The following is a 27,759-nucleotide window of genomic DNA, read 5'->3' as shown; positions in this document are numbered from 1 at the left end:
TAGTTAGCTAGCTGTCTAGCTCTTGTGAATATCTGTTTCATGTGCATAATTAATTATTACTTTCCTTACAGATTTATCACGGTCAAGTGAACATTTGAGCTGCAAGAAGGTTCTATGTACCAAGAGTATTATAAAAAGAGTAGAGTGACATCCTCTCAATTACATGCATGTGAGCAACTTGTGCAATAATAACGTTTGCGGATCCATTTCCATGTTCATTTTCTCAGCAGATTTCTCACTACACTAATCTCGAAAATCCCGATCAGCATGCAGGGGCTGTGCTGCTATACTATGCTGCTATATATACTGCTATATACTCCATGCAGCTCAGCCATACACTGTAGCTATTTATATATAGCATGTGCATGATTAAGAATCACCACACCATCTAAGCTGGACTCGCCTGAAAGCCAACATTCCCTACAAACTGATATTTCAACCTGATGGAAGCTTACCCTTAACCACGACAAATGCGCAACATTCAGCTATTTGCATATTATAGCCACCACCTTCTTTCCTTTATGTATCGCTATCTCACACACTGCAGTGTTTGATAGACAATCAGTAAGAACCAGACAATTGTAATTGCACAAACAATGGGTGTCAATCCGAGAATATTAACACTCTCCAAGAGGAAAGGTGAGTGCATGCATGCGCGCCCTGCATGGTCAAAACTTCACTAAAACATATAGTCTACAACTGAATACTGAATTATGACTGACGCCAAAAAAACACCGGAGCGCCGTCAAGGGGGGCCACCTCCACCAGTCGCGAGGCCTGCCCAAGGTGGTAATAAAGCAAGGCCTAGGTAGGTAAAAGTTATGACTCAATGCAGCTTTTGTTGTTGTATATATATATAGAGACTATAATTATATAGATCACAATCAGAGTATAGCAGCACAACCCCTGTTTCCATACCTAGTGCTGTTGGTGTAATAAACAGCATGAAACTCACTAGAAATAGTATTGTTCAAGAACTATACCAGCAAAAAGGATCGCACTAAACACCAACAGTCCTTGTCAGCCAAGAAGAAGCGGATATCGAAAGAATTTTCACTCGCAAAGCCTACAACACTTCAAATGGACGAGTGCAAAACTAATCTCACGTGATTATCATAGCTTGAGTGGTGATGGTGAATGTTCCAAGCGCCGGGCTGTAGTGAGTATTAAGAGTGATTGTGCTGTTCTTGTTGGCTCCATTGTCGATATTTCTGATGTGTTTGCTGTTAGGACAATTAAATTAGACTGAGGAGAACAATTAATGTTTGTTGTGTTTCCATTTACTTTTCATGTGAATAATTATAATCAATCATTGAGTGAACATGTAGACTGGAGTGCCACCGTGTGATTGCATGCATGAAGGGAATTAATGAGTACACACAACACTACATAATACAAAGAAGAATCACAACATAACTACAGGCTTGCCACCACCAGCATTACAAGCTTAATTTAATATAATGGCTAGTGGCCAAGACTCAGAGTGAGTGACTTGTAGACTGGAGTGCCACCTTGTGATTGCATGAAGGGAATTAACATACAAAGTCAGAATTAAGCAATATAATGGCTAGTGGCCAAGACTCAGGGTGAGTGAACATCTAGACTAGAGTGCCACCTTGTGATTGCATGAAGGGAGGATGTGAAGAGATATACAAATTTCTACAATTGTTTGCCTATCGTTGAGGTCCTGCAAATTGGACCTCGATGGTTTTATTTCGCTCCATATACACCCTATCGAAAGCTCATTAAAATTTACGTTTGAGATTCATATCGTGCCCTCTAGCCAAACGAAAAGTCGAGGTGACTGTAGCGAGAGTCTACATCTTATTGCCTCCTAAGACCGAGGAGGAGGAGGCCCAAGCGTGCATGGTAGGATTATCAATGTATCTGAGTTGCTTCATCATAATTATTAAATTAATTTTCCCACAGATCTACAATGGCCAAGTGAACTTCAAGTTTTAATGTCTTGTATTGTTAACAAATTGAAAACAAAAATTATTTGTGAATAGAGCATAGCGCGCCAAGATAATTATGTGCATGCCAAGAGGACACGCGTAGCGAAGATGATGAAGTTAAAGGTGCCATACAACATATACCAACTTTCAAAAAATCCACGGTGTAGTGAAAAACACATATAATGTTATACTATTGAAATTATATTGAAAGGTCTCGAATTTGAACCCACTTGTTGTGTTCATGTTTTTTTTTTTTTTTTTGTGAAATTACTGTGTATAATTATTGCTCTTCATAGTCGCATGTAACTGCATGGAAGCAAAATAATAATAATTATAAAAGTAAAATACAGACACAAAGCATGACTGTACATGTCGGCATGTTTATCCTTGCTCTAATTCATGGGGTCCCGGAAAACTCGGCTAAATCATACTCAGCGTACCGACAAACATCTCGGTTTAATTATGATACGACACAATTGTTCACTTACACGAGAGACCTCAAAAATGTTGCTATAAAAGTTCGCAAATTAAGTGGATATGATATATCTTTAACAGAAAGAGGGGTATAAATCCCATAGGTGTATGAGCGAAGCGTCTTTACTCTAACAAACACTTTCTCTACTGACTACTCTCGTATCGTCCAAAGGTCCCGACGATTGTGCTGGGTACCTTGTACCAACCAATTGAGTCCAATAACAACTGTTTGATAATTATCCAGATCACATTAAATCGGAACTACAAAAAATGCCGACTTGAGCAGATTGAAAATCACCTCTGCCAAAAAATGGATGGAAGGTTGTCTTTTTAACTTTAATGACAACGATGAGAATCATGAATATGATATTTGACAAGTGCAATGAGTCTACTAACTTCAAGATACCGCCTATTATCCTTACACAAAAAGAACTTAAACAAACAGAAGGACAGCGGCCAGGAACCACTTCACCAATGACGACAAGACTGCCAAGAGTTCGCACGGCACCGTTGCTGCCTGGAGGGAGCCTACCAACTCTGGTTTAGTATAGCATAGCAGATAAAGTAGTACAATATCACTGACAGTAAATGACCGACAGTAACCCATTGTTATCAGACAGAACTAACTATTATAACAAGTTAGTAAGCCTTAAAACTACAATGCAGTGATGTTTCTATAGTAGGGTGCTGAGGACGCAGGAAAATATGAACGCCCACGCACTAACGCTGCCTTATCATGTTTAGTGTCTCTCATGGATTATAATTGTGCACAAAAATTAATAATTAACTTGCTGTAGAGCAGGCCACCGCAAGTATAAATGTATGACTTCAATAACCAGCTCTTGCTTGTTCGTGTTAATGTCGTCTCCTTTATTCTTGGGCTCCATGAGAGCCATTTCTCCTTTGCACTGTGGTTGCGTCGTTTACCAACTTCAATCTATACAAGGTGCCCATGACACCTGTCGTGATTATGTCCAAGAGAAAACTTTGTGTTTGCATGTACAACTGCGAATCTGACACACTGCTTTATTCCGAGGAGGTACCTCTAACTAAAGGCAGACAGCATGCTTTGACACAAAGTATCCCTCAACTAGTTTCACAAAGTTCTCATGGAATAATCTCAATGATTACAATATCTTTATTGAAGATGAGGTTTATTATCTCATAGTGTGTTTGAACAAGCACCAGCGTACATACAGCGCGTATCTTTAACTTTAGTTTTCAGTGATAGAACTTCACAGATATCAAACGAAACTGAGCATTCATTGCACACAGAGATGCGCAGGGCCTCTTTACAACAATGAACTAACTTTAGAACAAAAGAGGGAGGCCCCTGCTCCAGGAAATAGGGCAGTCAAATATGTCGTGTGGAGTGATTACATTGTTTTGTTGACTAAAGGCCGAGGTGCATATGTATGATTGCAAACCATGGTAACTAAAGCTAACTAGTGCTGCAAGCTGGCGCTTTGCTAATACCTCTCGCCATGATTTGCTTTCGCTCAAAAGTATTAGTGTTATAGAAGAGAGTTTCTTTGCATAATTTAAAAAAGTTTATAATAATTATTTGCAACAACGAATTCATTTTATTGAAGCCAAACAGTGGGAGCAAACCTTTGTCAAAGGTATAGTCTGTAGTCTGTAAAAAGCAGTAAAAGCACAAAAGGCAGTTATAAGAAAAGAAAGTGTATTAGTGTATACATAATAATTATTATCTATCTAGAAATATAACTGCGAAGAAAAGACTTGTGTACATGTATCTATTGTATAATATGGTATCATTTGTAGTGTTTTGTGGCTTACCACTGTTACCAGGACCTCAAGAAAAGAATTGATTCTGCCTGAATCTGGTCCAAAATAGATTCTCTCACACGTGGGGATGAGAGCGTATGCATCCACAGGAATAAGGGGTGTGTCTGCAAGCAGCAAGATCAATAAATGGCTACTACAGTATAGCTAGCTTTACAGCTCTTTTTTTGACTCGTGTAGTTGACAAAAATCTAGCGCTTTAGTGCAAGGCTAACTCATAGAAACTTTGTGCGAACAGATGATAAAAGCATAGTGTGCAGGATCTTATCATAAGTTACAGTCAGATATCTGGTCACATTTTAAAGTTACGACTGAAAGCATGGATGAGGCACATGCAGTAAATACTCCATTTTTGGCTAAAAGATAACAACATTCTCATGTCAAATCAGTTCAGATAACACTGAGAATCATGATAATTATATAAATTGTCAGTTGTGTGCTGTGTCTATTTATATCTACGTCTTATAATTATAATTATTGTGGGGAATAATATGGGGCCTCTCCACAAAGCCCAGACAGTTAGTTGCGTGTTATTATTACCACAGTAGCATTTGGCTTGGGCATTGACTGTTCAGATGTACGGGAAATCATCCACATCGGAGACATTGAATCGTACATTCAAGAAACTGGAAAACTCTGACTGCAATAGTGAGAAGAGAGCTGCAAGAAGGTTCTACTGTACCATGAGTATTATAAAAATAGAAGAGTGACGAATTGCATGTGAGAAACTTGCACAATAATAACGTTTGCTGATCCATTTCAATGTTTCTCAACAAGTATTATCAGATTTCTCATTACTCGAAAATAATTTATCTAATGGAGTACACACACACACACACACACACACAATATGTGACAGGCTCTGGGAAAACAGACCAATTGGCGCAAGCTATAATTTTTGCGATCTATATACCAGGTGATAGAGCAAAGAATTGCCCCACGAAAATTGACCAGCTATACGGTATTTATCGGCTCATTCCTAGTAAATATTTCGACCCAACCCTACTATTAGCACTGCCGTGCTAATGATCTATGCTTAGGTCATCAGTCCTTAAGTTGGTCACAATTTTACTCATCTCCCTCCCACAGAGGCAACAGATCATTTGCTACCTGGGTGGAGTATCTACATAATCATTCTCATCACTGTCAATGTCATGTATGGACTCTAAATACGTGACCGAGGACAGAGAAATGCATCTATCCTCACACAGGTAGCTGAACAAGATTATCGTGCACTAATATTTTATTTTTTTGGCTTTCATTATTTTAACCATCATCTTTAAATGATTATAATCCCTCTCATTTATAACTCCCTTTCAGTTCCACTGGGGCTGAGAAGAGACGAATCAATAATCAAAGAGGCCAGGCTATGAGAAAGCGTCCACAATACAGGGCTGCGGCTCAGTCGCTTCCAAACAATGAAGTGCGGTTTCACCGCAATTACGAAACGTGATCCCCGAGTATACGTTGAAGGGCTCCTGGTATAACTATACGAAAATAACCAAATTCTGGATTTATCACCATCACGAATTACGTTGTTATAGTGAATTTAATATGACTATATTCGTGTTAATTTCATATCATCTTTGTTGCTGTCGATCGATCCCTTCCATGCCGTCTAGTTGGCACAACACATAAAATAAGGATCACTTCAGTTGCAAATGTGTAGCTCTACCTTGAATAAAGGTCGTCAACATGCAAGTTTAGGAGTGGTGATTAGCATTTTATCCACGTGATTTTTCACAGGTTGCTATTTCCAGCTAGCTTTGATGCTGCACACAGCCCATTACTGCACTGTAGTAGCACCATGATGTACAAAAAATAGGTATCCAGGTTGAACAACACGGTGTAACTAATTGTACCGTCTAGATATATACAAATATATACCGAAACACGAGCCCGCTCTTGTTTTTAGTAAGTACAATTGTTACCGACAAGTGTTCGACTGGAAGAGGGGTGTCCTTCACAACGAGCTAAGAGATATAACTGCTTAATATAATATAATAAAAGAAATAATAGTATCCTGTTACAAGAAGATAATACATAAGTGGTTGTTTGACACGTACCTGTGAACATGTGCAACGTGGGAAGTTGTCATAGCAATGTAGCTGTTCCCATGCATTATTCTTCAGAAACTTGCATTGAAAGAGGTGGGTTTCTTTTCTCTGTGCTTGTGCATACCATTTTGAACAACTATGTTACAGAATGGCAACACTGAAAAGACTTAGTCCAGCTCCTCCAGGTCTGGTGGCAGCTCCAGATCCTGGACTACATCCAGCCAGGCTCAAGATTATTGCATATTGCCTTGTTTCAAAAAAAACAAAAAAAATACACTGGAGACCGTAATAATTATTGTGAAGAAGCTGGGATTAAGAAGGGAGTTTCTTTTCTGTGTGCTTGCCATTTTGAACAACTCTGTTACAGAATGGCAACGATGAGAGTTGGCCAAGCCAAAGATTATCACACACCCCTGAGCTATAAACTAATGAACAATATAATTATCATCAAGATCAATCTACCATTTACACTTTATGCTACAGTTGAGCCTCGGTTATCCGAATCCCGGTTATCCGAATCCTCGATTATCCGAATGCTAGAGCATAGTGCAATCTGAGCATGCGCAGTAGGAAATTGCCCACGTGGCTGGCAAAAAGCCAGCTTTTGATTATCCGAATATTTCACTTACCCGAATGGGCCCGGGGACAAAGGTGTTCGGATAACCGAGGCTCAACTGTATTGTACTTTACACCCAATGCTGAAAAAGCAAACTTGATGACATTATTTCAACCAGCTTCGTTAGTCGTGACATAATATTTGAGCAAAAGCGAAATAAATACAGTCTCTGCGATTCACGTTAATAGTTGACTCCAGCTTCGTTAGTCATTGGAACACACGTGCATGCTTTATTACAAAGCAGCTCCTGTCCAGGAAACTGTGATTGTAGACGATTGTACCTACGATAGAAACCAGTCGGTTGTGTGACCAGTTTCACAAGAAATTGCCTAACAATGTGACGATGAGCCAGTTGATGAATGAAACTCATGCACCAAGAAAGAAGAAAGCGCATTCGCATGGAGATTCAGGTGAAAAGATGTCACTTCTTATAGCATGTTCTTTGTTAATTCTTTGTTGAGTATAATACGTGCATGGCGGTCGTGTAGGCCAGGATGCCCCCAAAATTGTTCATCTCAACATTGTAAGCTAGCTAGCTACCTACAGATATATAATTATATATAAAAAAAAGTTTACCTTGTGCGGTCAAAGGTTACGCGTGGGCAGCTCTAAAAATAGCTAGTTGGATGATTCTGAGAATAGGGTGAGTTGCATGCCCTCTTCTCTGTACACGCCCTTGATTCTACACACTACTCTCGCTAATTTAACTGTGCAACTTTAAATTTAACTACCTACCACTGTTGCAGCTATAATGATCTGCAGACGAATAAAGACGTCGAGGGTGGATTGGCTTCATTTTATTCTGGATATTCAGTAATTATAACTATGCATTGCCCCTCCATTCACCACAACATTATATTATTTGCAGGTGCCGCTGTCCAGCCCACAGGCAATGAGTATAATTAATAAAAATACAACAATCAATTCCGACACATCCAGCGAGTACAATAATCGTGGTTGACATAATTAATTAACAAAATTTCATGCACATGCAGTCACACTCGAGGCAGAAGTTTTAACAGACGCCGAACAAACCTGTATGCCACACAGTGTGGTGCTAAAAGTTGGAAGGGAACACATAGAGACGAGATCTGGATATTTATTGGTATAATACTGGAGATGGGTATCCCCGAGTATACTGACTACTGGTCCACAGATCGGCTCTTAGGAGTACAAGCTGTTAAGGACAGACACTATATGCCTTTCAGCGGTGCTATATCTCCATTGTGACAACAATACGTGCATAGTTGATAGCAGAAAGATAACAAGCAAGATACATACAGTTTTGGAAACGCTCAGTACAAACTACTTGCATGGCCAAATATCATCCTAGCCAAGAGCTTTCCGTAGATGAAATGATGATTAAGTACAAGGGTAGAAAAGGGGGTAAAATTCATATGCCCAGAAAGCCTAGGTTTCAAGGTGTGGTGTGGTGCTGCTCTTGTTCTTGTTGTGGGTATCTATGTACGTTTGATGTGTATACATTTTTTTTTATGCTAAGCATTTTACAAGGGCGTACTGTCACTATGTTTCTTTATGTTTCAACCGTCTTCAATGTTTCGACATTTTAACTAGAGTTTGTTTTTGTTTTTCGTTTATGTGTTCTACGTATTGTGTTTGCTATGGATGATGTTTGCTATGGATGAAGCTTAAATGTTGTATGTGTGTACCCATGTGTGTACCCATAGATACAGGCAAGAGAGGGATTGGCAACAAAAGCGCTTCGAATAGCCAGCCATCCGTGTATCCCTGCGGTTTAATCGAGGCCGCCTACTTCAACGTTAGAGAAAAATGGCCAAATAAGAGACAACGTATAAGAATTTTGCTGCAGTTACATCCGAACCAAGACGCTTAATTCCTGCTCAACTATTCAAAATCACTTTCAAAGATCAAAGAAGTACATGTTTGCGTATCAAGCAGGAATATATGGCAGGATCCGAGATGGAGAAACTTATTAACAACCTTACACCGTGTCGGAGAAAATGACTATAATTATAGTAACACTATCTATTACTTCTATTACTTCTTTCTGGAACTCTTTATGCTTAGTAGTTAGAGACGTCAATATGTAAATACCTCTTTTGTGGTTATGGTGAAGAAAGAACTCTGTGAATAAATTCTTAGGTGATGGCTAGCCTACTCTTAATATATAGCTAGTATACATTTTAAGCATCAAATTTGGTGAGGAAGTAGATAGTTGTTGCACTGTAGTAAGGATAGGGCCACTATCAGACGTTGATTCTAAAAAGATGTTAAGTTCAGTATTACGGAAGTTGAGAAGATTCTACTGTATGTAATTGTAATAATTATAATATATATCATTGATGTTTCAAATCAGTTTCATGGTCGCCCTTGGAATAATAGACGTTGCGGAAGGTTCAAACACAATTCAGCAATATTCCTCCAAACAAAGTATTGTTCTATCAAACCGGAGGGATGTTTTCAAAATCGTCTATTCTTCAGATCTTATGACCCTTCTTAAACTTAGCCAATTGAGACTAGACTTTTGCCGATTATTACGTTCTTTGAGATGCCCGTGCACCGGTCAATGACAGCGTATCGATACTCAGGAAGGTTCAAACACCTAAAAGAAAACATGGGCGTGGCCAATACCGAAGAAGTGGATATCAGCAGCAGGTTTGTATAAAGCAGGTTCGTATAAGAAGTGGATATCAGCAGCAGGTTTGTATAAAGCAGGTTCGTATAATAAATGTGGTGTGAGTTATAGCACTTCACCATGCACTGCCATTGGAGATGTCACGAAATTGGTATCTACGGAACATTTAGTGGGTGTTTAAACCAACACAAAAAGCCAAACTCGTACTCCTGAGTCAAATGTGCGGCTGTCCTAGGTAAATATAATTTTGTATGTGTACGTCAAGACTGTGATGTCTAATGTCACACTAATTGGAAATTGATAGCCAGTTCTGCTTACCCACTATATATAATAATTATAGTAAGTTATTTACTGTCCTTTTGTTTGAAAGACAGGGTGGAAGATGTTATTCAGAACCTCGATTGTTCATGACTTGGCCCATCATGCAGAAATTCGTGTCCCAGCCTCGTCAAACAGGGAGGTGAGAAAGACCGGTATAAAACATGATAATTTATCATTCCTACATGTATATTTCTCAGGGCTTACAGTTCACTTCGATTATTTACTTTTCCCACTATTACGTATTCAACGAAGTGAATGAACTTTTGTCACCAAAATAGTAAGTTTAATTAATTATAGCACTAGAGGGCATAGTGTGCTGAGTAAAATAATTTTCTTATACAACAGAAGGAGATGTCTGTGAAATTTGCACAAGTATAGCTCAGCAGCTATCATATTTGTGGTATAGCCGTTGATTGCTTGATATAATAATTATAATGTGTGTACAAAAAACTTGATGGTAATCTCGCTTTTAAGTATTGTAATCATCAACTTATAACTTATAGGTGTATATTTGGGCCACATAAAGGATCGTTTTTGTTCCCGGCATAACGCATAAGCAACTGGAAGTTGTCGAGATGGCTATGAGTCAATGGCGAAAAAGTTGCTGCAACTCATTTTTGTTGCCCCCCCTCCCCCGGTAGGGGGGGATTCTGTTCGAATCCCCTCAGTCAGCACACGGGGGTTTTGACCCAAACATTTGCACACCTCAAAAAAGCAGTCTTTATAAACAAGGTCAGGTCAAATCCCCCAGTGTGGGGCAAACACATTGATAGGTGCTAATAATGTAATAATTAAGGTCAATCACAAACGCTTGACTAGCAGTTATATTTTGCTGTTTTGCTCAACAACAAAATGGGAAGCCTAGTGATCACCTGCTAGCATTCTATACGCGTACGTACGATCATTAGTCAGGTCAGAATTCCGACCTGGCCAAAAAGTTCAGACTACCGTATAGCACAAAATTTTCGAGGGGCTTCATTTTCGCAGATTTTGTGGGTTAGCAATTCCACACAAAAATTAAGTTACTGAAAATTGTTCTTTAATTAGAATTACCTGCTATAGATTTAAAGGCATGGCTTCCGGTAAGCAGTCATTCCGCGAACATTGTGCAACGAAATTCTTTTAGAGGCATCCACGAAATATAAGTGAAAAATAAATAAATAAAAATAAATTTCGTGCTATACGGTATTAAAGTGCTCAGCGATTTGCTCAGACAATCTCTCCCCTATAGGCCTAGGTACTAGGTACGTATAGGAGGGCGGCTGATATGTACAAGAGATGATAATTTATGTTGGGGCATTATAATTAGCACCTAAGATGATAAATAAATAAACTAAATGCTTACCGAATTAAGAAGGGTTTTCTTTAGGAGGAAAGGACAGTTTTCGCGGCTGCTTCTTTTTTCAACTCATCTTCTTGCAGCTCTAGCTCTTCTGATCTGATCCCACGAGGTCAAAAATAACACGCATGTCAACTATGCTAAAAATGGCTGCAAATAAAATTCTGTTGCTACTACTGGTGAATACACACAATCCTTGCCAGAGCTGATTTGGCTCAGCAGCTATTTGCACTGTCTAGCTAGTCTCACAATAACATGACACTCAGTAACCAAAATTAGCTCATACTGGCACCATTTTTCAAATTGATCATTCAAAGACCATGCAATAGATCTATAACTTGCATGCTTTTCAGTTTGTTGATTAATTGCCATTGAATATTGTTCATGCTGCGTCAACAATATTCAATGGCAATTCAATTCACAATTTTATGCATAGGTGATTGATGTGTGCAACTGATTTAATATTGATGGACAAAAATTGATTCGTATTTTAATATGTAAATTCAATCACAGATGATAATTCATGCCCCATTCCTCCGGATGTAGAGAATAGTAAAATTCAAATTCTCGACTCAAGCGACGATATAGTTGTGCCTTGTTGCCAGGGGATACCTGCATTGGGAGTGACACACTTGTAATTAATGTGTGGATAGATTTAAATGCTGACAACACACAGCCCTAACTTGTTAATTCAAGTAAACACACTATAAAATGCCACAGGTTGACTGCTATAATTATATACACATGCAACTACATTGTAGCTTAAAATTGAAGTGCAGTCAACCATGACCTCACTCAGCGTGTGTCTTCCTATACAGTAAGACTAATGCAATAAACGTATGTACTACGATTGTACCCAGTAAACACTGTATACATGATGAAGTGCGAATACTAGGGAATAATCCTTTCTTTGTACAATTGTCTCAAACGCATGTACATTATTTAAGAACGTTGCACAAGTACCCATGAACCCACCTGTGAGAAGTAGTCTTCTAGTAAGGAGGAGGTGGGCTCTGTCTTATGAGCTATTGACTCAGGGTAGAGACCAAACGGAATGTCTGTGTGTGTGTGTGGGGGGGGGGGGAGAAGGTTGCGTTAGACAAGTATGGTGTACTTTTAGGGAGCATGTCTATGCCGAACAGTTCACTATCGGAGATTCCACCCATTAACCACACCCCTTTCCTTATCCCAGGAGCTGATGGACCGAGGACTGTGATCATCGAGGAATTGAAGGAGCGTACAAAAGTGATCAAACCTCAACTTGACATAATTTATGGTAACAAACGGTATCACTAAACGCTCTTGGTCATACGATGATTACTTAAACCATTCAGAATCTCAACACAAAAATATTTAGACGTCTCAAAAGTGAAACTGTACTGTCACCTTGCACTTACTTAGATACTCCATTAGTGCATAGATGTCATATTCCAGAGTCTTGAAGCTCAGGTATACGTCAAACTTAACGGCGCAAGGGTTACACAGATCTAGAAATGGCTTGAAATGTTCATTGTACATGGTAAGAGGAAAAGTGTTCATGAACTGAACGAATTCGTCAAAGCTCAGATGAATGTCATCCGTGGAATTGTTAATGGATATCCACTTCTCGAAGTCCTGGCGACGATAACGTTTTAGTATGAATGCCTTTAATCGCTCTGGAAAAAGTTTACGAAGATCTGCAGATATGGATTAGTAAAAGTTAAAGCAGCCAGAGCAGGTTCAAAAGAATTAAGCAAACACCTCGGAGCAAACTTTCAAAATTATAGTGTCATTCTCATTGTCCTATGTACATGAACAATCACATGACTTACTGGCAATGAACGGTCTCTCCAGCTTGTTCTTGTAGGCGGATAGTAATCTTTCCAGGGGGTTTCTGACAATGGCAAACTTGAGATAATGGGTGAGGCGATACAAAGCTTCAGAGTGAGTGAGGTTGCGGAACGAGTGGACCTACACAGAGAGAGAGACACTGAGTTGGACAATCTCCGGGGAGGGAGGGTAATAGCGGAATGCATCCAAGTAGTAACATGGCAAAATGTGTAGCATAATAGAAATTCACTGCAAAACAATTATACATCATTAATATGTAATTTTATTTTTTCACGAACAGCACTGTTAAGTGTACGTATTTGCATTATGTAGCAATGTGTATTCAGTCTCGACAGAAGCTAGAGCAGGATGATATTTCAAAGTCCAGTATATATCAATGATGTTCGAATATACATTTTCGGTTCCATAATTATAAGAACAGTTTTCTGATTCGTTAATATGCTGCCATTGCCCCCCTCCTCACACTCACCTCTTTAAGCACAGTCTCCGCTGGTCTGTTCTCTTTACTAGCCTCTGGGGGTAGTATTCCATTGAGCACCAACATCAACCGCTTCATGTTACTACACCCGTTCTTCGGAACATAACAGAACACCATCTTTCTCGTGTCGTCATAGAGAAGGTGTTGAAAGAGATTGTCCAGCTCAGCATCTTCTAGAGGTAGGGTAGAGGAAGGATGAGTGTGTTGTCGACAAAACAGGTCCACCTGATCATGCTGGAACTGTGTATATGCGGGTGTACATATGGGGAGGAGGTGATTATGCGGAGAGATATAAAGAAGGAGAGAGACATTTTATTACATGCACGCATTACACGGAACAATTAACGGCAGTAAATCTAACAATTTTTAAAACTGTTCTGCGCGTGCTTTGAAAGATTGAGCCACACCCAAAACACTAGATCGGATGCAATGGCTGACCTTTTGCATTTTTTGCTAGACCGTTAATTGCACGGAAATTGGCCAATAACCAGCTGTTATTATGTACACTGTACATGTCACAGATGCAGTATAGTTTGAGTAGCTAGAGGGCGAGTGTACATGATAAAGCACTCAGTATTACGTGCACATCTCCAAACTGACCTTGGCTCTTTGCAAGAGGTCAGGGTTCAAACTGGTTCTGGTCACGCTTCTCTCACTCGGGTCAGTGCTGTTTATGGTCATGGTGATGAACTTCAGCCTGAAATATGAAATATGTGATAAACAAGAGCAGATAAAAGCTCTACACATCATTACATGCTCCTCATGCCAAGTTCACCTTTCAAGGCTCTTTCTAACCTAAACAATTACCAGACACAACTGACCTATGGTTGACGACAGTTGAATTAACCCTCCAGTCACTAGAAAAGCCTCGATCTGCTAAATTGTAGCTTTGTTTAACCCTTGCACCTTTGAACTTTTTGAGATCTTCATTCATCTGTGGTGGCTTTATCTTCTTGGGAGTAGGTGTGGAAATAGTAAGACTACCAGTGACCTGTGATGGAAGCACATGATGGGGTAAGTAAATCTCTCTTGCAGCTGAGTTTGCATTACGAGGAAGATTGTTAAGACGTGACGGAACTTCGCTTGTAGCCGTTTCTCCATTAAATATTTTGATTTCGATTTCTGAGTCTTGATTCAACTCGCTACCTTCTGTTAAATATTGAGCTGCTTCTTGCTCAGGTTTGAAAACTTCCTCAGTGACAAATTTATTGAGTTTTGCTTTAATTTCGAGTTGGTTTCTTTGCTCTAAATCGCTGAGCACAGCTCTCACTATACTAGCTTTTTGTTGCAGCACTGATAATTGATCGAAAGGCACTCCATACTGTGCAAAGGACTCTCTATACAAGTGTGATTCATTTAGACATACTATATTCGGGTCTTGAAGGTATTGATTCTTGGTGGATATGATTTGCAAAGTCTTAATTGTACGATTATCTGGTGACCTGTTGTCCTGGCAATCAGTTACAATTTTAACAGGCAATTGCGTAATTTCTCTGTCTTGCAGTAACTGCCTCAACATTCGCTTACTAGTAATGTACGTGTGCTGATCCAACGAGTTAACCCGTCCTCGTCGCCATGATTGTACATTGATAGTAGACACATGCTGTACGGTCAACAGAAGTTCGTAAGAGATGAGGAAGATTGCCAGTAGGGTGAGTAAGAGTAAGAATCTTTTGACTCGTCTCTCCAAATGTGGTACCTGTAAGTATGAAGTGTGTGATGTGTATTATGTTGAGCACTGTAATGGTGGTAAATTAGTACTTCTGTTTATAATTATATCCCGTCATGCAGTTGCTAGGATATGCCCAGAGGGGGTATGTCACGAGTGTCTCGCTTTAGCAATTTAGTCTCTGCAGTAATGTTGAACGTGGGCGGATAATTGGATATGCCCAGGTACATATACGTATAACTGTGATATATGATATTTCCCCAGAGACATGTTTGGTACAAGATCTTATAGATAATTTTGTCTACTTTCGCAGTTCCGATTCCAGCTGGGTGGCTTTGAGTAAATGCGCAACGTATAGCTAGCCAATCACATAGGATATATAACACTCCTACTATGGTTGCTAGGGATTTATGGCAACATAAACCACATCGCCCTCGGGCTACACCCTTGGGCTTGGTGGGTTTACTACCATAAAACCCATATAGAACCAAATAACGTATACATGTACTGTATAGTATATCTCGTGCACCTCAATTATTTTTATAAAAATTAAAGATTTTTAACTGTTGCTGTGTGGACCTATTGCCCCAACCCGGTACCCTCTAACATCACCAGTCATTTGCTTATCTTATCAACGTTTCGGCTGCTGGGCAACAACTACCAAGTACTATTGGAATGTGAATCAGACGGCATAAAAAAAGTGGATTATGCTGCACATTGTATATGTGTTGTTGTTCTAAGCAGTGTCTAGATATTTTGAACAGCACAAGGATAACTTTAGTGTATGTATTACATCTAGCTAACGCTAACAATAATATGTATAATATGCACAATACAAATTGCACCATTGGATTATACTTGCACAGTCCTAAATAGCACATCACCCGATGGCTTCTGTTTGCCTATGGCATAACACTATCTCCAACAACATCCTGAAAGCCTCACTCATCAACATCACACACCCTAGGGAATAGTCCGTGACAATGGAAAATTTCTCTTACACTTTACAGGTCCTGCTACGTGGTACAAATGTACATAGAGACAAAAACTTAAATCTATATAATTATGCACTTTCTCAATACTTCATTTACACCTAGGGTTAGGCTGCATGTTTTTACCGTGAATGCAAAACGTTCACTAGGTTCCGTTGCGAAGGAGGCTAACTATAAAATGTATACGTACGTACATGTAGCTATGAGAAATGCATTTTCCTCAGCCTAGCTAGTTGCAAAAAATGTGAATGCTTAGAACTGACGGAAGACATAATTATAATTTTAGAAGACCTGGGTTTGATACAAACAGCTCATGCAGACTAACACAATACTCTATTGTAGAATCCTGAATCAGAGGATTAACTCTACTAGCATGTCAGCAAAATAATATTTAACCTTGCAGCCTAGCTCGACTCTTGCATACTGTACTGCACTGCACTGTATCCTAAAATCCCCTTCAGAATGTAACAAACACAGTTGAAACTAAGTGTATCAGTGCAGTGACAGAGTTTTAAAAGTTACGCTGCCAGACAGATCTTACCTTGTAAAGATCAGGACACAGTCGGAGTCAGCACTAAAGAATAGCTTTATCCTGTGGGAACTTCATGTAGAAGTAGTATAGTAGAAGTTGTTCTTGAAAAATTATAGTGGACGCCACGCCCATCTTGAATGATTAGTAAACTCTGACCTCGGCTAACCTTCTGGCTAATAAAAATTAATGGTCGATCATAGAACTTGTGATTACTTTGTGCTGACGTTGGCATATTCTGTCATTGACAATCATTTCCACGTGGCCCAAAAGAAACAAAGTGAAAATGCCCAAGTCCAAAAGAAATCGCATTGGTAAGAGATCAACTAGTCTATAATATCTAACTGCTGATGTAGGTCTACAATATGCCATCATCTGAAGTGCCACCATTTTGACCCAGATCTAATAATGCATGCTTTTTGCCAATGAAAAAACCTTAGTTTGCTGCTAATTTCTGCTTTGCATGTACCTCTTCTTAGATCTGTCTCTGTCTTGTAGTTCTACACGTAGTACAAGCTCTTGCTGAGGTGTGCTCTGTAGTTAGGTCTGTAGTTAGGTCTGCCTTGTAGCTTTGCATAGGTACGTACAATAACATGCTTTTGGCATTCATTGAGAATGAAGAAGCACCGAAAATACCTTTATAGTCTAAGAGCATTCTGAAAGATCTTAACTGTGTATATTTAATTATTTGTCTGTACATGCAGTGACGCTCAGTAAGACAAGGTCCAAAGGATATGAGTTGAAGGGTGCTTTATTGCAAGAGGCAAGTTTGACACTCTTAATTATCTAATTATCCCTGTGTTGATCGTCTTAGTACAGTTGTATAGAACGTAGTTATCCTTTTCCAGTTTTCGAGCCATTACTACCTTCCAATTTACTATCCTAACGATATTTACCCACCAATCTGTTTCCCATTCACTATTCTCAATCTAATGATCTTTACCCACCAAGTTGTTACCCATAATACTATCCTAATGATCTTTACCCACTAATCTGTGTCCCATTCATGCACTATCTAACGTTCTTTACCCACCAAGTTGTTACCAAACTGTTTCGCATTCACTATCCTAATGATCTTTACCCACCAATTTCTTTCTCTCCCTTTACTAAAGAATCTGCTTACAATAGTAGATAACTGCTCAGTCACATTGTACTCCCCTCCGTACACCCACAGGTCCGAGACTGCTGTGACAAGTACACCCACCTCTTTGTATTTAATATTGACAACATGCGCAATGCCAAGCTCAAGGACCTGCGCACTCACTGGAAAGACTCGAGATTCTTCTTTGGCAAGAGATGCAGCTGGCCCTGGGACGCTCAGACAGTGACGAGTATCGGACTGGGCTGCGTTTTGTGTCAGAGGTGGGTGCTGTGGTTAAGTAATGCTGTTTAGCGTTTAACCTATAGGATAAAGAAAAAAGAAAAAAGATTGCTCAAAACCTCGTGTAAACTAGATCATTCTTATGACTTTACTAATTCAGTTTGACTCCACCGTCCACCATCCCCTAAATATAGGAACTGAAGGGCAGTGTGGGCCTCTTTTTTAGCAACGGGGACAAGACGAGTGTAGTGGAGTGATTCCAGGACTTCCAAGAGAAAGATCACGCAAGGTCAGGGTTCGTTGCCACGGAGGAGGTGGTGTGTCAACAAGGACCACTCAGCCAGTTCACTCACACCATGGAGCCACAGCTGAGGAAGCTAGGACTGCCCACTGCACTCACGAAAGGTGTGTGTTATTTAATAGAGAGACTAGTGTTTTATTGTGCGGTATCTACAATTGCAAGTCCCCCCTACGATCTGGCAGATAACTAGTGTTCAGGCTGGCGCTGTGCTAATGCCTCTCGCCATGTTTTTGCTTTCGCTCAAAAGTATTAGAGTGTTGTATTAGTTTCTAAAGTTAGCTTTCTATATAAAGTCACTGAGAAGAAAAGACTTATTTACATGGCCAAACAAATTTCTATAATTTTCGAAGCTAAAGGTACTGAATTAGGTAAAAAGATGTACAGCATTTTCACCGGAGTTGGGACAACAGTGGGTGCTGGAAGTATTAGAGTAGTTTACTTTGTATGTTATGTTCGTTATTCAACTATTGTTGACACTGAACCACACAGAAGAGGAGCTTAATAGAAACAACAGTCTATCTGGTGGCTTGATGAATGGATCTTCAAGGATATAGAAGCCGGAGGAGGATAGAAGCATGTACATTTATACAATGCGAGGTTTATTGCGTTTCTTGTCAATGAATGATTCCGAGTGAAGCGAGGTTATATTTGGGTCCTATTCGAGATTTTCCGTGGCGGTGGTTGACGTCGAGGCAAAAGGAATAACAGGACTCTGGTGGAAATGTATAGGCTTTGATACTATAGGGTGGGAGTTACGTACGTATCACCATGCAGGAGTACATTAAATGTACTCGTGCATGGTATCACCAAAAAGGCATTGTCAAGCCCTTTTAGAACTGCGCCATCACATGTACATGCATGCATGCATGGTTGCCCTCATAGCAGGAAGGACAGTCCTAGAATACTAGTATATACACACGCACATGCAAGGACACAAACACGACCTCTAGCTGATAGAACGATTATATACGTGTAATCGTGTTATTATTATTATAACAACAACAACAAACAGTCTTGTCGACCTTGACACTGCTTTGAAAATTCCCTCAATTCATTAACAGACTTAGGGTACTAACGCACCTGCTCTTGTCGACCTTGACACTGCTTTCGCCTTTACTTTGGCATCTTTACGGCCAGCTTTACCTCCTGCCTGGGTGTGTGTGTGGCCATAGTAAATAGCTTAGAATGTGCTTCTCAGCTTGATGCATATGGGGGAAATTATGGTTTGTAGGTACATTTTTGTAGTACAGTACAGTTACATAGCTACAGTACAGGTGGACACTCCTTAAGCTTTTAAGCTTGGAAAGGCTAAATGTAATAGCTTTGGGTATGAGCATTTACATATGTTACCGCTAAAAGCTTAGAAACAAGCTTGGAATCCACAAGCTTTAAATAGTTTGATGAAAGCTATAAACATTACATTTATAGGGTTAATTACAAATAGGCACACAATAAACTCTACGGATAACTTTATCTGACCGCCAAAGCTTCCAATACCTTGGGCTTACCATTTCGATTCAGAAGAGTCTTTGTAGAGGTTATTTTGAAGATCCAAAGCTTAAAACTGATGCCACAAACCAAAATGGCGCGAGTTTGAAGAGCTCAACTATTTACAGTACAAAGTAGTGAAAGAGAGAGGTAAAAATGGACCAATCACATTGCAATATTAACCAATATTAAGATGACGTGGTGGTAATCAAGTTCTGCCAAGTCATCATTATTATTTTTTTCTGTACTAATAGTTGTTGTCTGTGTGGCCGTGGGTACTACCTAATCCCAGAAGAAAAACTTAACAGGTAAGTCAGCTATGGCTTAGTCTTAGATCACCTTTTTTATTTATCAGTCTAGTCGAGTCAGTCTAGTCACTGCACTGGTCGATGATTTAATATAATTTTCTTGTGTAGAATGGCTGCTGTGTTTGAGACGTATGAGAAACAGTTTGCCACTATCACTGCTGACATCACAGCAAGGATTGGAAGGATACCTAACTTAGTTGGAAGTAAGTTATTGGCAGAGGTGACTAGGCTTATAAAACTGTCCCTCGACCTCGTACTCTATATCGACTAGACTAGACTGTGGACGTACCATACTTATAGCGACTCTCTAAAGATGCACACCCTCTTGATCAGCTGCGTTGACAATTATTTTTTAATGTCGCTTTCTATAGAGGTAAATGTAGCATTGCCAAAATTTTTTTATTTCGCATCCTAAATGGAGGTCAAAATGTTGCTACCTATACCTAGCCTTGATTCTATATAGGTCGCTTGAAACGAGACTGGAATCGAGGCTAGTAGAGTACACCTAGTATACCTCGACCGCCTTCCAATTAGATGTGACCCTCTACATACGCAACACAAGCACTTCAACAACCTCCAACTAAAATAATAATTATATACACTACCGTAAGACCTCGATTTCAGGCGACCCTCCAAATATGCGACACCCAGGAGCTTCAACAATTTTCTGACCTCTAAAAATAGCGACAGCTGCGTTGACAATTATTTTTTAATGTCGCGTTCTAAATAGAGGTAAATGTAGCCACTGCCTAGCCTCGGTTGTAGCCCACTGGAAAATCAATGTTTTTAAGCGGCCTGAAATTGAGGCAAGTAGACTTTGTAAAGTTACCTCTAATTAGATACGACCCTCTAAATATGCGACACCAGGACTTCAATATAATTTTTCAACATCCAAAAGAAGCGACCTCTGGCTTCGTAAAAGTGTCACTTTAAATGAGGTCTTACGGTAGTTAAGAAGGTTTGGAAAGTACCATTTTACTAAGCAGATGAGCTGCTGGTAGTAGAAAGTGCTGTAAAGGTCACCTGATAGCATGTTACCAAGGGAACACGACAGTACATGTGATCATAATCATATTGAGGGTGATACTATGACTATTGCACTCAAGTTGCTTATACGATAAAATTATTGCCTATAATAATGATATTATATGCAGCTGAAAAAAAGACGGCGGTGGGTGTGGTCCAAGGAAACATTGATGAGGCCAGAGAGCTGGTAAGTACATGCCCGTAAATCTGTCTGTTATTAATATTATAAGCCTTGATCTGATTACAACCTACTTAAGGTTTATATTTCAGCTTTTATTAATTGTTGGTCAATAATTTGCCTTTAGCTACATATGTCTGTAACAGACACTATAAACAACAAATACACACACACAACAAATGCAACACACGCACACACTACAGCTTGAGCAGATGGACTTGGAATTATATGATGCTGCACCCGATGTTCGCCCTGCACTTATACGCAGAGTAGAAAACTTCAAAAGGGAACTGTCTCGTCTCAGAAAAGAATTTGTATGTGAGTACGCAAGTACATGTACATGTACATACATTGTAATACCGATTTGGTTGAAATCCATTTACACTAAATAAAAATGTTGCGGTAGAACCGAACCCCTGTAACAGGCACCCCATACGAAAGGCCAGTAACTCTGATACACAAGTATAAAGCCAGGTCTCAAATGAACATAGCTACCTCGTGTAACAGCCAAAACTTTGTTCCCCAAAGGTGTCAGATACTGTTACAATGTGTATAAAGTTTTTATGCCTCGAGGCGTAGCCGCACGAATGATACGGTAAAGCTTTGTGTGTGTGCGTGTGTGTGTGTGTGTTCCAGCTGTAACTGCTCAACTATTGCAATGCGACAAAAAATAGTGTGTTTGTGTGTGTGTGTGTGTCTCTCTCTCTCTCTCTCTCTCTCTCTCTCTCTCTCTCTCTGTGTGTGTCTGTGTGTGTAGACTGCTACAGCTGTTCAAGGATCAATGAAGTTCAAGTAAGAGTTTCTATAGGCTTCTAGTCATGTTTTCTTGGATTTAATTCGTGGATTTGCAAAATAATGCTTCATTCTCGAGTTATGCCTAGTTTTGCTTACTTGGAATGCTATTGCAGCCTTTTCAGAAGAGTGTGTAGCAAAACTTGTTCACCGAGTGTTGCTACTCTACTTAGTAAACGGGTGTTTATTGTTATGTCTACTCTAGAGTCTACTACAAACTCTTGCACAACAGCCAGCAGTTATTACCCGAGACGCGCGTGGGTGGCCACGGTCTGTTGGTTTGTCTGTTTGTTTGTGGTATCTCTACTCACCTGGATTCCATAGCGCTGCGTTTGCAGCATAGATAGCCTTCACACAATAATAGCTTGCTTTAAACAGTGGAAGATTTCGATTTAAAAGTTTCGTTGTCTATAAAAGCTAGCAAAAGCTTAAAAAAGCTTGAACTTGCAATGTGGCAGCTAGCAAACTACACGCGGCCTTTATTCGAGATACCCTACGTATTTACAGCTGAGTTGATCCCGTACCAAGAACAATGGAAAAGGGTCACTACAATAGAAAGCTAGAATTGTGACTGGTTTGTTGTCCCGGCCCTGTTAGCTGACTCTGGGATCTATGCAGGAGCCATACTTCTCTGAGACTCCAGCTGTAATCCTAGTCCACAGTGTCAGTGCATAGATATCTACATGTATGTGCCACTAAAACCCTGTTCTCTAATGTTTCAGCATGCCTCCAGTCTGGTTTAGTTTTATTGTTCCTTAGTTTCTGTGCTACGACAGTTAAGTCATACATGATAACATCACTACATGCCCTGTATTATATCACTCTTCTGTAATCATGTCACCAGCCGACGGTTTGCACTTTAGTGCTCTAGTTATGCTCTTTTTGGCTGCTGCCACAGCTCTCAGCTTAAATCATAAGTCGTAGGAGTGGTGTTTCTTCTGTGTCAGTATCTCTCTCTCTCTGTTGTTATGCTATCTATTATTCTATGCCCATGCTTGCAACGGTTCCACGTGCTAATTCAGCTCCGCCCACAGTGCCACGCCCCATATATGGGCGATTATTGACAAAGACAGAGCTTTACCATGGGCGTTTAATCAAGGAGGGCATTTAATCAAGTAAATACAGTATCCGTTATTTGACCGAATGCGTCCCAATTTACCATGTGTTAATTATGGGGGCAAAGATTTTGTTGCTATAGTAATGTAGCTTTTTGAAGTGCGTATAGGTGAAAGTGTTTGTGTGTTGTACGTGGTATTGAAGGTTACTTGCCATGTGTTCAGTTGTAACACTAATAAATTATTGTTTGTACAGCGTACATCTCAAGTAGCAGTGGGAGGAGCTTCAATGAGAAAGGAACTGTTTGGCAATGAGCCGGTAACTTCCGAAGATCATGTGAGTTGTAATACCTAATACTTATGTAACTACATGTGTGATGCATGATGTATATTCCAAGAAGGAAGTTGCAACATGACATGTAGGTAGGTGGCTTAACCTGTAGCCTCGTTCCCAGGCCTTCTTTTTTTGCCATGCTGTATTGGTCTAGCTACATGTACATTGTATATTAATTAGTATCAAAAAACGAACAAACGAAATGAGGCAGTAAAGAAAGAAACGGGCATACAGTTAAGAAAAGGAAGGCCTGGTTTGCGTGATCCATAAGGATTTTATGAACGTGGGCGATATGTAGCCCACAATCATGACGTAAGTATTCTCCCACGTATTCAGAGTTAGTAAGACTATTAAAGACACTGCCAAGGTACCAACTGCAAGTCAGGGAAACAGCGTGGCCAGCTCTGGTGGCAGTACAATGTAGCTACCTGATGACTATAAGCTATTAGTTTAGCAGATAGAAAGACAAAAAATATACAAAAAAATGTATACAAAAAAATGTATACAATGTATATTAGCTATTCAAAATCTAAACACACAATCTAGACTAGTAGAAGATCTACATGTACACTGTAGCTAAGGTATAGCTAGCTAGCTTGTATAAACTGCTTTCCAGTTCCGAGCTTGCAGGCTACAGTGGGCAGATCTAGGATTTTTGAAAGGGGATTCCAATCAGGATTTTTGGAAGGGCAGGGCCAGCTCAAATTAGTTGAGCGGGACAAACACTCTGAGTTTTACCAAGGTCGTACGTCATTTTTCGAAACAGTCAGCATGTGCATCAGGACATTGAAGTTTACCTACAAAAAGTTCGTCAGCATGTGCTAGAGAGTTTTTAGTAAATAAAACTGCACGATTACAAGAAGTAAAGGGAATTAAGTGATAAGTGCATGCATGTGAAAGCTAGTAATTAAGGAAAACCTTGCTGGCTAGTTGCTTAAACCTCCCACTCACTTTTGTCTCGGGGGGGGTTCAATTGAACCCAAAGAACCCCTCTGGATCCACTACTGGGCTAGGCTACAGGCAAAGTTTTGTATTAGTCATAGATCTCTACGTGGGCAGTCCAACATCTCTTAGCTCTGCATGCCCACGCTCATTTTCACCCTTCTATAAAGACCCATAATTGCTAGGATTGGCATTGTCCGGTGGAAACACCAAAAAGCGTAGAAACAAGAAAGCCGACGCAAGCATAACTCCAATCGGTTACAATGTGCATGTACTGTACATGTTATTACATGAAGTATTATTGGTCCAAGTGTCCGAGGACATTTTTTTCTAGATAATATTTGATGTACCACTCTCCATGCACCCACCCTTCTAATGCACAGAGAGAGCGTCTACTGGACAGCACATCTCGTCTAGACAAGACTTCCAATCGATTGGAGGAGGGTCATCGCATCGTCATGGAGACAGAGCAAATTGGTATGGACATCATGAACAATCTCCAGAGAGACAGGGGAACCATTCAGAGGGCTAGATCAAGGGTGAGCGGGTGATCAGCTTTGTATCAGCCAGATACGAGTCCTCTAGTGTTCTGTAGCTGACTTTGAATGCCCATCACTTGTCATGAGTATGGATGATCCAATTCAAAATGGAAACACAATTTTGTAATTTCCATCGTGTTTAGCTCAATCGTTACACGTACTATATAATTTCCGAGAGTCAAAACACTCGTGGGTTGAGTCAGTTCGTGGTTATAATTTCGTGGTTGCTGCTTGCATGCACAGTTGCACTGCAGGTAAGGATGGCCTCATTCGTAGGTAAAATACTTGTGCTAGGGTTTCAACGACGAAAACCACGAACATGTTGCTCCCTGAAAATAACCGCTATACGGCATCCAGCAATGGCTGTATTTCTTCAGAACATAAACATAAACGGATGCTGATACTACTCTGCCATCATGCTTTTTACGAGTGTTCATAGCTAGATTATACGTGGCCAGTACTGTACTTTTGTGTACATGTTAAACTTTGAAACTCAGTACCTTCCTTTGATGTGTGGTGACCAGGACCCTAACCCTTTGAAGTAGTGCCACCCTCCTGGGGGAATCTTTGTAATGAGCAGCTAATTCATCAAACTATGTCTCCCATTCACACCTAGAACACTCGCACACATTCTGGGAATCATTCAACACATTGTAAAGTCATACGCTATTGTGTTACTCTGCAGCAAAACATATACTGTTCCTAGCTAAGTGTTGAACTTCTGCGCTTACTTTCCCCTCTATGGTGTTTCAACCTAAATTGTGTGACAGACAGTAAAGGGTATTTGCTTGTACACGTACACTTCATTGGCATCATATCAGTAGTATAGGTGGGCTCAATGAGCCTCAATGAGCAAGTATACATGTATAGCAAGTGAAGCACACCGTATACGTATACATCATTGTCAACTATGTTTGCATGAGCATTTTGATTACCCTTCCTGGTGAAGTGTAAAGTACATGTATACTAATGCAGGACTGAAACTGTATTATTATCAGATTCTAGTTATAACAGTAATTGTTCGTCTGGTGTAAACTGTTGTTTTTGGTGAAGTCCTTTCTAGAAAGACTCTGAATCTGCACTGTAGATTCTTGAACTGTCTACTTGCTATTGTGTAGCTCAAGTTTCAGTCAAACATACCATCAGAGCTCAAGAATCCTGTGTCCTACTCATCAGTCATGTACATGTAGTAGATGGCAACTAAATTTGTTTTTTACTGTGTGTAACTATTTTCTGTCAAGGTTTTGAATATTGATGCAATCCTCTGCAAGCTTGATCTATCTTGGTGTACATGTAAAATAATCGTTACTTTCCCCCTTACACACACACATACTCACACAGCTACGAGAGACTGATGCAGATATCACGCAAGGTGGCAGAATTGTTAGTAGAATACGGAAAAGGTCAGAGCCCTATTAACAGTATGGTGTTGGAATTTTCATCGAATAGTTAAACACCAAGTGTACACACTGGTTTTTAATTGAGCAGCTTGGTGTCATACGCTTTCACAGCTGAAATTCATTCCTCCAGCTGTTAATGTTTCTTTGTACAGAGATTAGCAAGCTCTATTCAAAGAAGTCACCTTTCGTAAATAATTTCCTGTGGTACAGTTTATTTCAGATCGATGACATACTTAGACTAGCGTTTAATACCAACCCTATCCCATTATTGAAATCACACGTCACTGTATGACTTTTATCTCGATTATACATGTATGTTATGAAGGGATGAAATACCTAAATCTTAGTGTACGTTTTTCCTATATTTTACGCAACGACAACATTAATACTATCAGTGAATGATTTAATGGTGTAAGGAAGTGGATGTGGTTGTGCGGAAGCTTGTGTGTATTAATTGTCAAGAGAATAGGTGTGAAGCAGGATTTTAATATTCGATTTGTCTGTGAGATTGCCCCTGAGGAATGAATTCGTTGTGCACGAAGTTTATCGTACAACAGTAGTTTGTATGCACAATGTCATGATTGCACAATGTTATGATTGTAAACATGGCTGTTAAAATGTTTTGGTCCCTCACAACAGTATACAGTGGGCTTCAGTGGTTGTCAACAGGAAGTGCACTAAGAGCTGTTGGTTTCCCACTTTATTAGTAACTCTCCATAAGTGGTTACCATAGCCAAACCCCATATCTATAGCCGAAATTTTCGAAAACCATTAATTTTCGTTGAATAAATTGACAGCTTACCAGAAACACTCCCAGGTTACGCCTTCCATCTCTTTGCACATAATTATAACAGATAACCTAATTAACGAACCATTTTTCTAACCCACAAAAACAGCAAAAAGTTCACGCTATACGGTATTCACTGCTATTATTATAACTCACAAGTGACCTTTTCTATATGCATACACAATTCAGGATCATCCAGCACAAGGTGTTCTTCATAGTAGGGATCATTGTGATGCTGCTCATCATAGCACTGCTTATATTTGCTATCGTAATGATAAAAAAAAGTCAAAACTGACATTATCTATAATTATAGTGTTCCTGTTTGTGTTTGTAGCTGTCAGTTCTATGTGTTGTGTTACCTATTATGCCAACAAATTTTTACTTGCATGCTGCATGCTGTAACTGTGAGACAATGCACTATAATACGCTAGCTCCGTTGTGCTACCTGAGTTGTTACATGTAATAGTTGTACGTGACAATAATGGCATTCCATAATAATTATAATGTGAATTGAAAATAAGCATGCATCTTTAATGTAAAACAGTATCATGAACAGGTGTATAAATTAACGTAATAATGAATTAAAAATGCTTTTTTGTGGCGGA

At 39.7% G+C, this 27,759-nt stretch overlaps 3 protein-coding genes across 3 annotated transcripts in view; 1 reads left to right on the top strand and 2 right to left on the bottom strand.

Moving 5' to 3' along the window:
• The window catches only part of LOC135338687 (ATP-binding cassette sub-family A member 7-like), a 40,047-nt gene extending 28,756 nt beyond the window's left edge, over positions 1–11,291 (bottom strand). Inside the window, exon 1 of the mRNA XM_064534762.1 lies at positions 11,192–11,291. The gene's annotated coding sequence lies outside the window, so the exon portion shown is untranslated. The remainder of the gene's footprint in view (positions 1–11,191) is intronic.
• A 329-nt stretch (positions 11,292–11,620) lies between these two features.
• Positions 11,621–16,844, bottom strand: LOC135339552 (carbohydrate sulfotransferase 12-like). The gene is made up of 8 exons (XM_064535690.1): positions 16,696–16,844; positions 14,315–15,192; positions 14,094–14,190; positions 13,485–13,733; positions 12,997–13,135; positions 12,583–12,861; positions 12,161–12,243; positions 11,621–11,797 (listed from the first exon to the last, which is right to left on the bottom strand). The coding sequence occupies exons 2-8, from the start codon at positions 15,010–15,012 to the stop codon at positions 11,693–11,695; spliced, it is 1,650 nt and encodes a 549-aa protein (XP_064391760.1). The 5' UTR covers positions 15,013–15,192; positions 16,696–16,844; the 3' UTR covers positions 11,621–11,692.
• A 1,358-nt stretch (positions 16,845–18,202) lies between these two features.
• On the top strand, positions 18,203–27,516 carry LOC135339932 (vesicle transport through interaction with t-SNAREs homolog 1A-like). The gene is made up of 9 exons (XM_064536183.1): positions 18,203–18,409; positions 20,048–20,101; positions 20,210–20,304; positions 21,256–21,314; positions 21,509–21,619; positions 23,409–23,489; positions 24,812–24,967; positions 26,309–26,370; positions 27,344–27,516. The coding sequence occupies exons 3-9, from the start codon at positions 20,211–20,213 to the stop codon at positions 27,447–27,449; spliced, it is 669 nt and encodes a 222-aa protein (XP_064392253.1). The 5' UTR covers positions 18,203–18,409; positions 20,048–20,101; position 20,210; the 3' UTR covers positions 27,450–27,516.
• The last annotated feature ends 243 nt before the right edge of the window (positions 27,517–27,759 follow it).

This window comes from Halichondria panicea, chromosome 1 (assembly GCF_963675165.1).
Source record: "Halichondria panicea chromosome 1, odHalPani1.1, whole genome shotgun sequence".
Lineage (NCBI taxonomy): Eukaryota > Metazoa > Porifera > Demospongiae > Suberitida > Halichondriidae > Halichondria > Halichondria panicea.
Note: the sequence above shows the minus strand (reverse complement) of the source record. Positions and strands in the feature narration are given on the sequence as shown.

Bases quoted from the DNA above. Each gene is read 5' to 3' on its own strand.
- LOC135339932 (XM_064536183.1), top strand. From the start codon at position 20,211: ATGGCTGCTGTGTTTGAGACGTATGAGAAACAGTTTGCCACTATCACT. The intron at 23,490-24,811 runs GTGAGTTGTAAT...TCTAATGCACAG, and splicing joins CGGTAACTTCCGAAGATCAT to AGAGAGCGTCTACTGGACAG. The intron at 26,371-27,343 runs GTCAGAGCCCTA...TACACAATTCAG, and splicing joins GTTAGTAGAATACGGAAAAG to GATCATCCAGCACAAGGTGT.
- LOC135339552 (XM_064535690.1), bottom strand. From the start codon at position 15,012: ATGTTGAGGCAGTTACTGCAAGACAGAGAAATTACGCAATTGCCTGTT. The intron at 12,244-12,582 runs GTAAGTGCAAGG...ACACACACACAG, and splicing joins TGCACTAATGGAGTATCTAA to ACATTCCGTTTGGTCTCTAC. The intron at 11,798-12,160 runs GTGGGTTCATGG...CTCCCAATGCAG, and splicing joins TAGAAGACTACTTCTCACAG to GTATCCCCTGGCAACAAGGC.